Source organism: Malus sylvestris, chromosome 6 (assembly GCF_916048215.2).
Source record: "Malus sylvestris chromosome 6, drMalSylv7.2, whole genome shotgun sequence".
Taxonomy (NCBI): Eukaryota; Viridiplantae; Streptophyta; class Magnoliopsida; order Rosales; family Rosaceae; genus Malus; species Malus sylvestris.
The window spans coordinates 6,641,307-6,656,919 of NC_062265.1; the positions used below are offsets into that span (position 1 = coordinate 6,641,307).

At 40.4% G+C, this 15,613-nt stretch overlaps 1 protein-coding gene across 1 annotated transcript; it reads right to left on the reverse strand.

The window, feature by feature from the left end:
- Nucleotides 1-829: 829 nt before the first annotated feature.
- LOC126626668 (uncharacterized) lies at nt 830-12,307 on the reverse strand. Its single transcript, XM_050296041.1, has 7 exons — nt 11,872-12,307; nt 3,734-3,822; nt 3,519-3,594; nt 2,579-2,628; nt 2,192-2,503; nt 1,608-1,646; nt 830-1,522 (listed from the first exon to the last, which is right to left on the reverse strand). The coding sequence occupies exons 1-7, from the start codon at nt 12,044-12,046 to the stop codon at nt 1,346-1,348; spliced, it is 918 nt and encodes a 305-aa protein (XP_050151998.1). The 5' UTR covers nt 12,047-12,307; the 3' UTR covers nt 830-1,345.
- Between the last annotated feature and the right edge of the window lie 3,306 nt (nt 12,308-15,613).

The window sequence follows — 15,613 nt, forward strand, 5'->3', positions numbered from 1 at the left end:
CCATTCCAATCCTTCTTAAAATTAAAAGCCATTCACTTCCATTATCATTAACGCTTGGCATTTGAGAGGTCTCCAATTCAATCTAATCACGTGTACCAAACAAGCTCAAAGTGTTTACCTGTCGTCGATAATGTGAGGAGAATGAAACAAGTAGCTGGGGAGAGCATGGCCATCTTGAAAGAAAAATAAAGTCTCTTCCTTTGCTTGTATTTTTTGTTATATGTTTTTAAAGAACAAAAGGAGCAAAAATAGCATGGTGACAGATTACGAAATCAAATCAAACAGGATACCTACAGCCTTAAAAATAGATTTATAATTTATTTAATTCAATAACCTTTATATTTGTTTGATTGCTTAGAATGGGATTAAACCACCCAAAATAGGTCTTTCTTGCTTAACCTAGAAAACCTTTTTTTTAATTTTTTTAATTTTTAATTTTTAAATACAATGATATATTTTACACTAAGAGGATATGAGAGTTCAGCTAAGCCACACAATGAGTAACCTAATTTGGTATCGAATTCGTCAACCACAAGATTCGAACCAAAAACCTCTGACTTACAAGTAAAGATGAATATTATCAAACCGTAGTATTGTTGACACCCGATATCTTCTTGATAGGCCATCAAATAGGAAACACCAGAGAACCTGGACCAATGGCCCACATCTCGGGACAGTACGCCTGCACACTTAAAGCCCATGGGCCTTGCTACCGCGTGGCCCATTTATGATGGGCATCTACGTCAAATAGTGAAAACAAGTAATGCTAGAGAGAAGAACACATTATTGGACCGCGTAATGACCGCATTGTGTGATACATGAAGTCTACTTTATAATAATCAAAACAATTTATTGCAATGGTCAATTAATGTAGTTACTAAATTCATCCCTCTCGTATTAAACAGCATGAAAAAAAGGGTACTTTCTTGCGGTGCAAAACATGACCATAACGCAGAAAGTATGCCACAATCCAAAGAAAACGAAAGCTGCAGCCAATTTAAAAGAAATGCAATCGTCTGTGCCTAACAAATGTGTTCAATGAACGTAAAGGACGATGTTAAGCACAAAGGTACCCAGAAACAAGGAGGCAAATTTTAACCGGTGCACCTCACCTCAACTGGTTTGTATATGTAATGCTTACCTCTGTAAGGTAACTTGGATTATACTTGTACGGTTTCTTTGATTAGCTTGTAACCCAGTGAACCCAGATAATGCTCCTTGGTGTTTGTTCGGCCGGGTAGCAAATCCATCAAGGTCCAAACTCTATGTTAAAAGGGGCGTTGGTTAATAATTTTCGCTGTTTTCATTGAACTTGAAAGCCATCTAACAGAACTTTATACTTCATCTATTTTCTCCTTTGTTTTCTTCGACACTCAAAACAATCTGTACATGGAGATCTGTTTTTACTTGAATAACTTGCTTGCAGCTTGCTAGGTGAGACTTTCAGGTCTTCCACCAGTATGTGGCGAAGTTTATCGTTCTCCTCCATCAGCTCTTCAATGATTTGCTGATGTTTCAATATCTGATGCGTAGGCAATTTCAGTTTGCCAATTTTAATTTATATTAACAACAAAGCAATGCTAACAAACGGAAATATTAAACATTACCATTTGAAGGATTTTGTTCTCCGACCTCAGGCGTCCAGCCTACATAAGCAAAATCAAGAATTAGATAATCACTTAACATATTAGCATATTAGGGATCAGATCAGTATGAAAAGTAAGAAATCATGGACGCATACGTCAGTGGAGAGTTCATTTGAATTGTCCATCAAATGCATATACGCAATCGTATACTTTTTGAACTTCTTTTAGGCAGATAAGTAATTTCAATAGCACTTAAATCGTCATTAACTAAAAACTTCACAATAACCACATCTGCAAGAATTATTGTTGAACTAATCCCAACAACTGACTGTTATAACTGCAGGCACCCCCACCAAAGAAAATAAGAAGAGAAAGTGCCCCTGGCCCCATCTGTAAAGTTGCAAGAACTGTAAGGTTGCACGAAAGAAGTTACTTTAGATAATGTTCTTTCTTTTCTCCAAACTTTCTACTAACGGAGTCAAACCAAAGGGTATGCAGTAAAAGTCAAGAGAAACGTATCATTAATGCTCTCTGATGATTGGAAATTATAAAGAATCCTCTAAGCAAGCAAAATGACAAATAAACATGTTTTATTTGTTACATACCCCTTCATTTGGTTCACTGTCCTCCTCTCCTTTCAGAAGTGGACTCTGAAGAAAACTGCTGAGAACTTTTTCTGTTCGACTACCAAAAGGTGTATCAACTGGAGAACCAGTACCATTATTTCCATATCCAGGCAAACTTTGAGATGTATGGTCTGGTGGTTTTGTTGACAACGGCATGCTACTTCCCATTGAATTTTGGCTCTGGTCATTTACATTTCCAATGGCACTTTGCAAAGAACTTGGGAGGGTACCTTGACCAATGGCTAAATTGGGAGAAATTCCAAACTTCGTCATTATCTTTGTCATTCCTTGCTAAAGAATACAGAGTTATTTATATTAGTAGTCTGTAAACGGCAACAGCACCTGACCAGAGAAACTAATACTTACTACAAAATGAAACTGAATTTGTTGCAACACCCCTGGCTTCAGAGCAAGGCCTGCAATCAGCAGTCAATAATTCAGCTACTGAAAACAAATATTATTAAAATGTACAACTGACAGAGCACTGACATACAAGGTCAAAGGATTTGCTGCCAATTGAATTTTTAAAGAAGCCTATATGCATATTTAAGCCCAATGTCATTAAGCCACTACATTATACAAACACTTGCAATCATTAAAAATTTGAACAGAAGAATTTGTTCTTGTTAACACGTAAAATACTCGTATGAAAAGATCCCCTATGTAACCCCCTTCACTGGGACATGTAGTCATATTGGTATTTTTCGTACAGACGCCAATTTGCAGATGCAACTCAATGAAAAGATAAAGCCAAATTGTATAAACTATAAAGTTATTAACATTTAATCACTGACAACATCTCCAGTAGTAGTCTAGAAAAAGATCATTCCATGCCATAATGTTCTTTCACTCTGTTTCTTTTTCCAATTTCACCAAATGCCAATCCAATATCTAAATTCGAAATAAATAATAATGATTTTTAAATTAACAAACGCTCAATAGGTATGGTACACACAAAAAAGAATAAGTAGAGTTGAAGGGCTGCTGTGAAAGCCTTCAAACCAAAACATGCATGAAAGTGTACTACTAAACTAGAACATGAAGCCATCAATGTCAAATTTGTTTACATTGCAGCGAAATTTTCAAATACAAATTAGGTGACATATATCCTGCAAAATTTTCTGATAGAAATTCGGTGACACGAAGACCAGCGATCAGAATACATTACATGAACTCAAATTGCTTGACAACCATAGATTTCACCAGGAATTTGTAAACATTAGTCTCCATAATAGTGCATCAGAAATGGAAAAACATGAAACAGAACATATTACTGAATATCATTGAAACGCATGAAATGACATACCAACTCCAAAACCATGACCAATACCAACTCCACATCCAATGCCCGCTTCAATGTTCTTGGCTCCCACCTTCCTCAACTGGAAAATGAGAAACCGGGATAGAGATTGGGGAGGTTTGTAAGTATATGACTCATTTGATCATTTTCTTTTCATGGCAATGACGGGGATACTCAGAAAACAAAAAAATAAAAATAAAAGAGGAAGATATTTGACTTACAGCGTTGTTTACATGTCTGCTAGCACCAGATAATGCATCAGTGGCACCTCTTGTAGCACCCATGACTTGATTCAGTACTGGTATTGCACCTGGTACATAGTTTAAATCAATAGGCGTAAGCTAATATCTACAAGCATAACAACCATACAAGAGAAAGTTGATTGTACTATTGTCAATAGTGTCTCTACATCAAAAGATGCATAACTACTTGCGTGACTTAAACACTCATCTAATATCAAACAGTTAAGTGCTGAATTACATGGATTAAGACATGCTTGCAACCTACAAGAGTGGGTCGTCAAAAACACAAATAGATTTTCTTCTAATGAGGAAAGGGGATCGTATAACTTGTAAGGATTGCAAAGTTATACCGGGGGAGAGCTTGGCTAATCAACATCGCTTGTTGGTGATGGATGTACATATCAAAAGAGTGAGAAAAAAGAACAAGACTTGGAAGTGCCCAAAGACTAGATGGTGGAATCTAAAAGGAGAAAAACAAGTCATTTTCAAAGAGCAAGTAATCACCCAGTGTGTGTGGGATAGAGAGGGGGAAGCTAGCCAAATGTGGGATTCCATGGCTAGCTGTATCCGAAAAGTAGCAAAAGAGGTATTAGGAGAGTCCAAGGGCTTTGCTCCACACCAAAAGGAATCTTGGTGGTGGAATGAGGAGGTACAAACAAAGGTGAAGGCTAAGAAGGAATGTTGTAAAGCCTTATACAAGGATAGGACCAATGAAAATGGTGAAAGGTATAGAAGAGCGAAGCAAGAGGCGAAGAAAGCTGTGAGAGAAGCTAAGTTAGCGGCTTATGACGATATGTATAAGCGACTAGATACCAAAGAAGAGTTGGATATCTATAAACTAGCTAGAGCAAGGGAAAAGAAGACAAGGGACCTAAACCAAGTGAGGTTCATCAAGGATGAGGATGGAAAGGTTCTTGCTACAAAGAACGCGGTCAAAGACAGATGGAGAGGTTATTTTCATAATCTTTTCAATGAAGGACATGAAAGGAGTACTCCTTTAGGGGAGTTGAGTAACTCAGAAGAGTGTAGAAACTACTCATTTTATCGTCGAATCAGGAAGGAAGAAGTGGTTGTAGCTTTGAAGAAGATGAAGCATAGAAAAGCAGTGGGCCCAGACGATATACCGATTGAAGTGTGGAAAGCCTTGGGAGAGACAGGTATAGCATGGCACACTGACCTTTTCAATAGGATTTTGAAAACGAAGAAGATGCCAAACGAGTGGCGAAAGAGCACCTTGGTGCCTATTTACAAGAATAAGGGCGACGTACAAAATTGCATGAACTATAGGGGTATTAAGCTAATGAGTCATACAATGAAGCTCTGGGAGAGAGTCATTGAGCATAGATTGAGGCAAGAGACACGGGTTTCGAACAACCAATTCGGGTTCATGCCAGGGCGCTCAACCATGGAGGCAATCTATCTCTTACGAAGATTGATGGAAAGATATAGAGATGGGAAAAAGGATTTACACATGGTCTTTATAGATTTGGAAAAAGCGTATGATAGGGTCCCAAGAGACATTCTTTGGAGGATTTTAGAGAAGAAAGGAGTACGAGTAGCATATATCCAAGCTATAAGGGATATGTATGAAGGAGCAAAGACTGCCGTAAGAACTCATGAAGGACAAACCGAAAGCTTCCCCATAACTGTAGGATTACATCAAGGCTCATCCTTAAGTCCTTACCTTTTTGCGTTGGTAATGGATGAATTAACAGGACATATTCAAGATGATATTCCTTGGTGTATGCTTTTCGCAGACGATATAGTGTTGATAGATGAAACTCAGGAAGGTGTAAATGCGAAGCTTAACCTTTGGAGAGAAGTGTTGGAATCTAAAGGTCTTCGCCTAAGCTGATCAAAGACAGAATATATGGAGTGCAAGTTCAGTGCAAATGGAGGCCAAAATGAGTTAGGGGTGAGGATCGGAGATCAGGAAATACCAAAGAGCGACCGTTTTCGCTACCTAGGATCTATCTTACAAAAGAACGGAGAATTAGATGGAGATCTCAACCATAGAATACAAGCTGGATGGATGAAGTGGAAGAGTGCATCCGGCGTGTTGTGTGATCGTCGTATGTCACTGAAGCTTAAGGGAAAATTTTATAGGACGGCAATAAGGCCGGCGATGTTGTATGGCACAGAATGTTGGGTGGTGAAGCACCAACACGTACACAAAATGGGTGTAGCGGAGATGAGGATGCTTCGTTGGATATGTGGGCACACGAGAAAGGATAAGATTAGGAATGAGGATATCCGAGGTAAAGTAGGAGTAGCCGAAATTGAAGGAAAGATGAGAGAAAATCGGTTACGGTGGTTTGGACATGTGCAAAGAAGGCCTACTGACGCTCCGGTTAGAAGATGCGACTACGGGACAGAGGTTCAGGGCCGAAGGGGTAGAGGAAGACCTAGGAAAACTTTGGAAGAGACTCTAAGAAAAGACTTAGAGTACTTGGATCTAACGGAGGACATGACACAGGATCGAGCACAATGGCGTTCTAAGATTCATATAGCCGACCTGACTGACTTGGATTTTTCAAGTCTCCAATCGAGAAGTTTTTCCCACCCGGGAAATTAAGGGAACACTACCTCAACCTACATGCTCCACTCACAAAGCTTCAACATACAAGCTTCAACAAAAGAAAAATTCAAAGAACTTAGTGAAGAAGGCTTTGGTGTATTTAACACAATACGTTGAAATGAAACAAAGCTTATTTATTGATATCTCTAAGAAGTTACAAATATGTACATATACACGAGTCAAAATAAACAAACAAGAGGGAGCCTTCACAAAGGTTGCTTAGGAGAAGTCTCAGCAGTCGGCAGAGCCCCAGAAAGAGAAGGCACCGGAGGGGGATCATTCGGAGCCTCAGTACTGGACAGCACCCTAGAAGGAGAAGGCATCGGAGGTTGATCATTTGGAGCTTCATTACGCGGTACAGCCCCAGAAGACGAAGGCAATAAATGCCTTTGGAACAAACCCACAAACCTCTGATGATCATGTAATATCTGACCATCAGATTCCTTCATTTGGTCAAGCTTCCTCTTCATGTTTGTAGCATAGTCATGAGCGAGCCGGTGCAACTGTTTATTCTCATGCTTGAGCCCTCTAATCTCCTGTTTGAGACTCATCACTTCAGCCGCCAATGATTCAACTTGGCGGGTTCGAGCAAATAGGCGTTGGGCCATATTAGACACAAAACCTGCACACTGAACACTGAGAGCCAGAGAATCCTTAACAGCCAACTCATCAGACCGTTTGGAAAGTAGTCTGTTATCTTTGGGAGTGAGAAGGTTCCTGGCCACCACCGCAGCGGTCATATCATTCTTCATCACGGAATCCCCAACGGTAAGAGGACCAGTAGGGGATACGAAGGATGGGCGCCATATGTTGTCTGGAGAAGGCGTGGCTGCCTCTTCAACAAGGTTCAAGTCAAAACGACGGTCGGAGGGGCCAGACATTTTCAAAGGTGTTGAAGAGAAAAGAAGTCGGACAAATCAAGATCTTAGAAATGCAAGAAGGGAGCTTCTACTGGTGGAGATTCAAGTGTGCTTTGGAACTTAATACCAGCCTCTATAAAAATCCGCACTCGATGGAGCTTCAGAAATCGAAGAGGCGCCTGCTCAGAAATCGAAAAGGCGTTTGCTTTCTCAAAAGCTGGGCTGCTCAGAGACCACGAGGGCCGATCTCAGGAATCGAAGAGGCGTTTGCTTTCTCAAAAGCTGGGCTGCTCAAAGACCACGAAGGTCGATCGCAGAAATTGAAAAGGCGCTTGCTTTCTCAAAAGCTGGGCTGCTCAGAGACCACGAGGGCCGATCTCAGAAATCGAAGAGGCACCTGCTTTTTCAGCCTTGTCAGCACCTGTCACATGCACACTCAACCTTGCGGAAATTACGGGCATTCTGTCGAAGATTTCTAGTGAAGTAGAAAGCACGTGAATGTTACTGTTCAATCATTCACTTTCCACACGCAACATCAGCTCACGGGTGCCACAGATAACTTTGCCAAAAATCTCTGACAAAGTTTAGACACGTGAAGCTTGCAGCTCCCATTACATCGCTATGACCAAGAAGGGTAAAAGAATAGCAAAGAAACAGCACTAACAAAGTTTAGACACATAAATTTTTCAAGGTCTAGCTACCATATTATTACCCACAAGGGTAAAGGAACAGGACCATTGCTGGATAATTGGAAAGTCCCTGTGGGTCAACCTCTGTGCTCCGTGGCAAGGTAGACTAGCAAACAGGCCTAACTTTACTCACATTCGAGAAAACACTCCCAACAAGATTGCTTGCTTCAAGATCGAAGAGGCACCGTCCTCCGAATCTCGAGAGCCAGACTCCCAACACGATTACTTTCTCAAAAAGCGACGAGACACCGCTCTCCGAATCTCGAGAGCCAGACTCCTAGAAGGATTGCTTTCTCAAAAATCGAAGAGGCACCGTTCTCCGAATCTCGAGAGACAGATCCCCGACAGGATTGCTTGTTCGAAAACCGAAGAGGCACCGCTTTCTCAACTTCGAGAGCCCCTTAGATAAAGCTTGTCTGTAATCCTCACACCGCTTTCTCAACTTCGAGAGCCAGATCTCCTTGGATAAAGCTTGTCTGTAATCTTCACACGTAACATCAGCTTTCCAGATACCACAGACCACTTTTTCAAAGTGCTCTGACAGAGTTAAAACACGTGAAGCTGGCAGCTCCCACTACCGTGCTATGACCAAGCAGGGTAAAAGAATAGTATTACTCCTTGTTAAGGAGACTCTTATATATGTCGACCTCCATCCTCAACGGACAGGCAGACCTGCAAAAATGTTCAACCCTTCCTCATATCTGAGAGGGCACTCCCAACGAAGCCTCTCGAAATACTCAGCTTTCTTTCCCCCCGAGAATACCTCTGCAAACAAGCTACACTAGAGCAAGAATATCTCATATCATCAGGGTTAAAAGCAAGAGTATCCCATATCATGCTTTTTTCCTGTCTTTTCCTTTGGCCTTATTCTTACCTGCAAGACAAGGAGAAAGAGAGCAATCAGTCAGCACTTGGAATCAAGCTTCCAGTCCGGAACTGACTGCCTGGAACCCCATTGCTCTCGAGTACTCATCTTCAACATCTTATGCTTCTCGAGAAGATACCACATCTGCCTGAGGAACAAATAGGGCAAGTGAGAAGGATACAAGGAAGCATGTGGAGACAAGCGCAACAGAACACGTGCCGATACATCCACTACTTTGTCAACAGCAAAAGTATCCCATATCAGCAGGGTCGAACGTACTCTAGATTTGATGGACTTGTTTTGACCCTCAAATTCTTCAGTCGGCCTTATACTCTGGTGGAAATAAGAAAACCCTCCAGCCCAGTTCAAGAATAAGCCTGTGGAAAGTTACTTCTTCAAAAGCAAAAGTATCTCATATCACCTTTTCTCCTTTTCTTCTCTTTATCCTTCATGCTACCTGCAAGATAAGGAGAAGGATAACAATCAGCCGGAACTCGAAATCAAAAGTTCTGATCTGGGACTGATTGCTTGGAGCTCTGATTGCTTACCTTGTCTGTCACCTCTTTCAGCAGATCCCCTAGCTCGGCGACTTGGGGGACTCCTACTACATGGTTTGTATCGCGCTTGACCAAGCCTGAAACTACAAGTAAGCGTCAAGTGAAATTGATACATTACCTTGTGCATCTCCACCAGTTAAAGATATCACCCCTGGAGGGAGGAAGAGTACTTCCAAAGAAGATGCCACATCTACCTATGAGACAGATAAGGCAAGTGAAGACGATACCACACTTCGGTACTTAAAAGTTTCGTGATTACGAGATCATTCTTCCACAATATTTCCTAATGTCATTTGTACTAAATCATTCACTTGTACTCACTAAAGGACAGCTTGAACCTATATACTGTGTAAACCCTTCACAATTAATGAGAACTCCTTTACTCCGTGGACGTAGCCAATCTGGGTGAACCACGTACATCTTGTGTTTGCTTCCTGTCTCTATCCATTTACATACTTATCCACACTAATGACCGGAGCAATCTAGCGAAGATCACAAACTTAATATTTAAGATGATATTCTTTGGTGTATGCTTTTCGCAAACGATATAGTGTTGATAGATGAAACGCAGGAAGGGGTAAACGCGAAGCTTAACCTTTGGAGAGAAGTGTTGGAATCTAAAGGTCCTCGCCTAAGCCGATCAAAGACAGAATATATGGAGTGCAAGTTCAGTGCAAACGGAGGCCAAAATGAGTTAGGGGTGAGGATCGGAGATCAGGAAATACTAAAGAGCGACCGTTTTCGCTACCTAGGATCTATCTTGCAAAAGAACGGAGAATTTGATGGAGATCTCACCCATAGAATACAAGCTGGATGGATGAAGTGGAAGAGTGCATCCGGCGTGTTGTGTGACCGTCGTAGGCCACTGAAGCTCAAGGGAAAATTTTATAGGACGGCAATAAGGCCGGCAATGTTGTATGGCATAGAATGTTGGGTGGTGAAGCATCAACACGTAGGTGTAGTGGAGATGAGGATGCTTCGTTGGATGTGTGGGCACACGAGAAAGGATAAGATTAGGAATGAGGATATTCGAGATAAAGTAGGAGTAGCCGAAATTAAAGGAAAGCGGAGAGAAAATCGGTTACGGTGGTTTGGACATGTGCAAAGAAGGCCTACTGACGCTCCGGTTCGAAGATGTGACCACGGGACAGAGGTTCAGGGCTGAAGGGGTAGAGGAAGACCTAGGAAAACTTTGGAAGAGACCCTAAGAAAAGACTTAGAGTACTTGGATCTAACGGAGGACATGACACAAAACCAAGCGCAATGGCGTTCTAGGATTCATATAACCGACCCCACTTAGTGGGAAAATGCTTTGTTGTTGTTGTTGTTGTTGTTGTATAGGTATCCACGGACAGATAATCCTCATAGAATAAACACTAAACAAAAACATCTGTGTGAACCAGTCACTAAATTTTCTAAGGATAAGTAAAAGCCAACGGTAGCAATATCAGCCTTCAATCATAAGTTGCAGAGATCAAAATTACTCTAGGGCCAGCAGTGAGTCTATATTTTTTTTCGTCTTTGTTTAATTCCCAATATAATTCGGAAGGGGATATGCCTACGTGAATTAAAAAAGGATTAAGGAAACGTACAAGTTTTCAGAAATTACATGCAATTCTAGTCTGCCTATCTGATTAATGTTGACTTTCTAAGACAACCCTGGTTAGCTAGTCCAGAACAACCTTAAAATATGCCAGCTGCCTTTTTAAGGGCAAAGGGAGTCTTGTTTTAAAAGAACTAGTATTAGACAACTCAACATAATTTTTTTCCAGCAGATCATGGATACGGACTCAGTATTCTTCTAAACATAATCACCTGTCTCGCTGTACCGGTTATGCAAGGCAACTTTACCAGTCCACCGTTACTTACACAAGAATTTAAAATGTCTTATAACTAGTCACTACCAGGAATCAAAGTAGGCATTATCCCAAAAAGAAAAAGGAACCAAAGTAGGCAGGAATCAATCATACATATTATAAGCCGGTCCATGTAAAGGTTAGCAGTTCTGCAATAGTAATGTAGTATTATAATTAGTCACTACCGTATAACTACCATATGACCCCTAAGCACCATGCGAAACCAATTGCCTCACAGATTACCTAAACCGGCTTCTATATTTCACCACTCGAACTTGAAGCAATTGTAATGGATGACAACCAAAAACCGGCTTCTATATTTCACCATACGAAATGCTAATAGCTTAGTAGTTAAACAATGGTGGCATAACTCATTTCTTTGAATGCAACCAAGTTCAACATTGAATTTATATAGCAGACTCAAGTGATGTAATGGCCAGAGGGAGATTTAACCACAACTTCTCATTACACACTGATAAAGACAACTGTGCACAAATTCCGACATTTTCTCAGCAACCAAACAGACGCAATTTCTAAAAACAATCAACAATTGCAATGACAGAGAAATTGGGAAGTAATACAGGTTTCTTAGCAACTTGTGTCTGATAGGTTTCACCATTTCTGGGTTTGAAGAGCCGCCCCAAGTCCATCTTCCATAAAAAATTAGATTTTAGAGAGAGAAAGCTGTACGAGAGAGAGAGAGAGAGAGTACCTAGATTTATGGGGCGGCCAACACCGATACCAACACCGCAGCCTATGCCAAAGCCTGTAAATACTTGACCCACTTTCAAAGTAAACGGATTCTGGATTCGGATTCCCCCACTTGGCCTTCTCTCATTGGTCACCACCACGACGCCACTCTTGCTACTGTTGCTGCCCCCCTCCATTCCCCAACAAGCTTCTCTATCCCTTTCCAAAAGCCAAAGCGCTCTCTCTCCTCAAAAGCTAAAGCCTCGCGCTTCTCTCTCTCTTGTTTTATTTGTTCACATAATTCCCACCTTGCTTGCTCTGAAGTGCAAGTCGGAAATCATTAGGCACAAGGAGGCAAAGTGATGGGATCCGCTTCTTCTCTGCTTACCAGAAAATGTGTGTAAACTTAGGCCTGCGATCGGCTCCCAAAAGAAACACGCCGCTTGGCAGTGGTATTTCAGAGTCTTGACATGGTTAAATTACCAAAACTACCCTTATCTATATGTCTCCCTTTGTTTTTTCTTGTCGAATTATGTCTTCCTTAATCGAGCTCGATACTTTGATCAAAGATATTCGAATCATATTTTAAATTATTATTCTTCTCTCATTAAAGATTAGAGATCATTTGTTGTCCACTCATATGCTTATATTAAGAAAGTTGAGGTTCCTTTTTGTAGTCCACTCATGTGCTTATTTTAACATAAGTTGAGGTTTCTTGTTGTACACTCATATGCCTATGTTAACAAAATTAAAGTTTTTGATCCGTGATGTTTAGGAGATTCACAATTTTCGTCTTTTATGTTTCAATTTAATCCTTTATGGTTGTTCTACACCTCCATTTGGCATTTGTCGTCCAAATTCGTTAAAAACTCTGTTAGTATGTTGATGTGAATTTGTATAGGACCCAAAACTTCACTTATTTGTTACATGTTGATTAACAACTCATATCTTTTTTTATGGTCGAAAACAAAACTCATATCCATTACTGCTTAGGAATTTTCATCAAAAGTTAGGTCGAAGTTTCTTCTTCTTTTTTTTTTTCGAAAAACAAAACTCTTTTCGAGTAACTCATGTCCAGTACTGGTTAGAAAATAGTTGAACAAGAAGGGAAGGGTTTTCCCTTGGTCAACAAGGAAAGGACTCAACCGGGAGCTCTATATAAACTTGTTCGTTCCCTAAATTCTCCATGGGCCTCACGAGCATACTGGGAATTTACTCAAACATAAGTTGGTAGGTGCGGGCATGCCACTACTAGATGCCGCCAGTAGACGGGTTTTGAATGATTGAGGTTGCGCCTGAGATTGACTTCAAACCAAGAAATTGTGCCATTGAGTGGGAGTGGCTCAAATTAAGGTTCTTTGTTTGCCTTAAAGATAAAGACTTTACTTATATGGAGAGATGGAACAATATGTAATGGCAAGGTTGCTGGAAATGTAAATGACGGAGGAAAGTGAATGACTAATATTGTAGATTGCTTGTAGATTAAATGACTGGAAATGAGTTGTACATAAAGACTACAAATGAGATCGATACTACTGGTGAGCAGCAGAGCTATTAAACTAAACAAAAGATGGCTTTTGTGAGGGCTGATCCTGAAAAAGATTGAGGTTGGGGGCTGACTACAGCTTCGTATGCAAATTTGGCTTGAGCAGAGTTTGTGTATTTGTTTGTTTGATTGATTGAGTGTCCTTGTCTCTAGGCCCTCTTCCTCATTTTATAGGCGAATTAGCCTAACTGCTTGCAGCTTGGTTCCTGCCCGAAAGCAACTAAGGGGTAGTGACTCATCAATAATTTACGTACTATGCCATCCAGAAAGTGCTTTTGGGCTGAAAATAGGTTGATTTCCATCAAGTGTCACTTCTTTCAAGCTATTAGCCTTTGCATTTAATGGGTGAGTGCCTCATAAATCTTGAAATGAATATTTGGGCTTAGGTGATGGGCCTCGGGAAAAACCTCCTTCTTGGTTCTTGTTGGGCTTCTCTTCATGTCAGTCCAAAGTTCAAATATCAACCCAAACAGTGCCCCCTTCAATGAAGGGAAATTTATGAGATTTCATGTGGGATTTCTAGTGACTAGCATGCATATACAATTCAATATTTATATACGAAAGCAACGGAAGCATGTTATCAAATAATATCAAAGCTCTAGTCATGCAAATCCCCTTCAAGATGCATCAAAAACAAATTCATATAAAAGAACAAAGTTTAGGAGTAGTTTTATGCCTCTTGATCTAGATCTTAGACCAAGGATGGACCACCTCCAAGACCTTTGCTCTTTGAACTCCTTGAGCCTAGCCTCCTTCCTTGCCTCCTCCACTTTGTTTAGAATGAGTGCTCCTAGGTTCTCTTCAAGTTTCCAAAATTGAAAACCTCTAAAGATCCTCACCCACTAGTGTAGTGAGAAGGATGAAGGAATAACCAAAAGGGTGAGAAAATGATTAGCTAAATCACCCTTATGGTGGCCGGCCTTGTGTGAGTTTTGAGAGAGAGAGATGGTTTCTTCTTTTTGTGAAAAACAACACACAAAACCCTAATGAACTTTTTCACTATAAAGTTCCTTTTATAACACAAAGAAACCTAGCCAACAACTTGACTTCCTATCTCTCCTTTTCACTCTATATGGCCGGCCCCCTTAGTGTTGTTTGGACTTTTGGGCTTTTATTTATTTCAAGTCATCCAATGCTTGAATAAAAGCCCAATGGGTTTAGGCCCAATGGGCCCAATTAAACCCGAACGTTTCTTTAAGCCCAAAACGATCTTATATCGCTTTTATGATTTCTTTAGACTTTCTAATTAATCACAACACTTAATTAATCCAATTAATTATTTCCATCATCCATTAGTTACTCACTACAAGAGTGTATTGGTGAACAATCGTTTTAGGTTCTAATTAGCAAGGCAGTGAGGTGATTGGCACCAATCCAATTGATTATATTTAATCCAATCACTTAGTGAATTAAAACTTACTTTTAATTCACCTTCTTCTTTGATGACTACATTTAATCATCTAGAAGAACTCACAAGCCATGAGTGACATCTAACCATATATCATGGCTACCCAAGCTAATGTAGAAGTTGTTCGGAGAACCTATTCAGTTGGAATTACAATGCAATTCGATCATTCTCTAAAACAATACTCTCAATCACATCACTAGGGTATGGATATAATATGTCAAACCCCTAATGTGATTATTCCATGTTATATGATTCAATTGAGTCGTATAGGAACGCTTTCCTTTATTACGCTCGATACTTCGGCCGAAGATTCCCGAATCATATCTTAGAGTATTCATCCTCTCATAACGAGGATTAGAGATTCCTTGTTGAACATTCACTTGCCTTCATGACTAAGTGGCTTAACCCCGACTATGCCGTGGACACCCGTGGATGGAGTGACTTTGACATAATCAAAGATCAAGTACTTAACCACAAGACAACGATGATGCCTCAGGTCAAAGGACTACTTACACTATTCCAACCATTAGAGTTACTTGCTTGACATGTGAGTAGACCTCCATGCAAGTACTCTCGTTCGATTGTGTTCAGTGAACTCATTCCCTTAATGAGCACCTACATACTTGTCTTAGTGTCACTACACGAATGGGATGAGACTTTTCATCCTTCCAATTGAAGCGGACATAGTATGTACCGGTCTATGCATTGTCAGTATCCCTCCGACAATCTTATGACCAGGAACCTTTTTGGACATGATGGTTATGTGAAGAAGGTCTCTTTAGTCTAACATCATTAGATTACTTCTTCCAT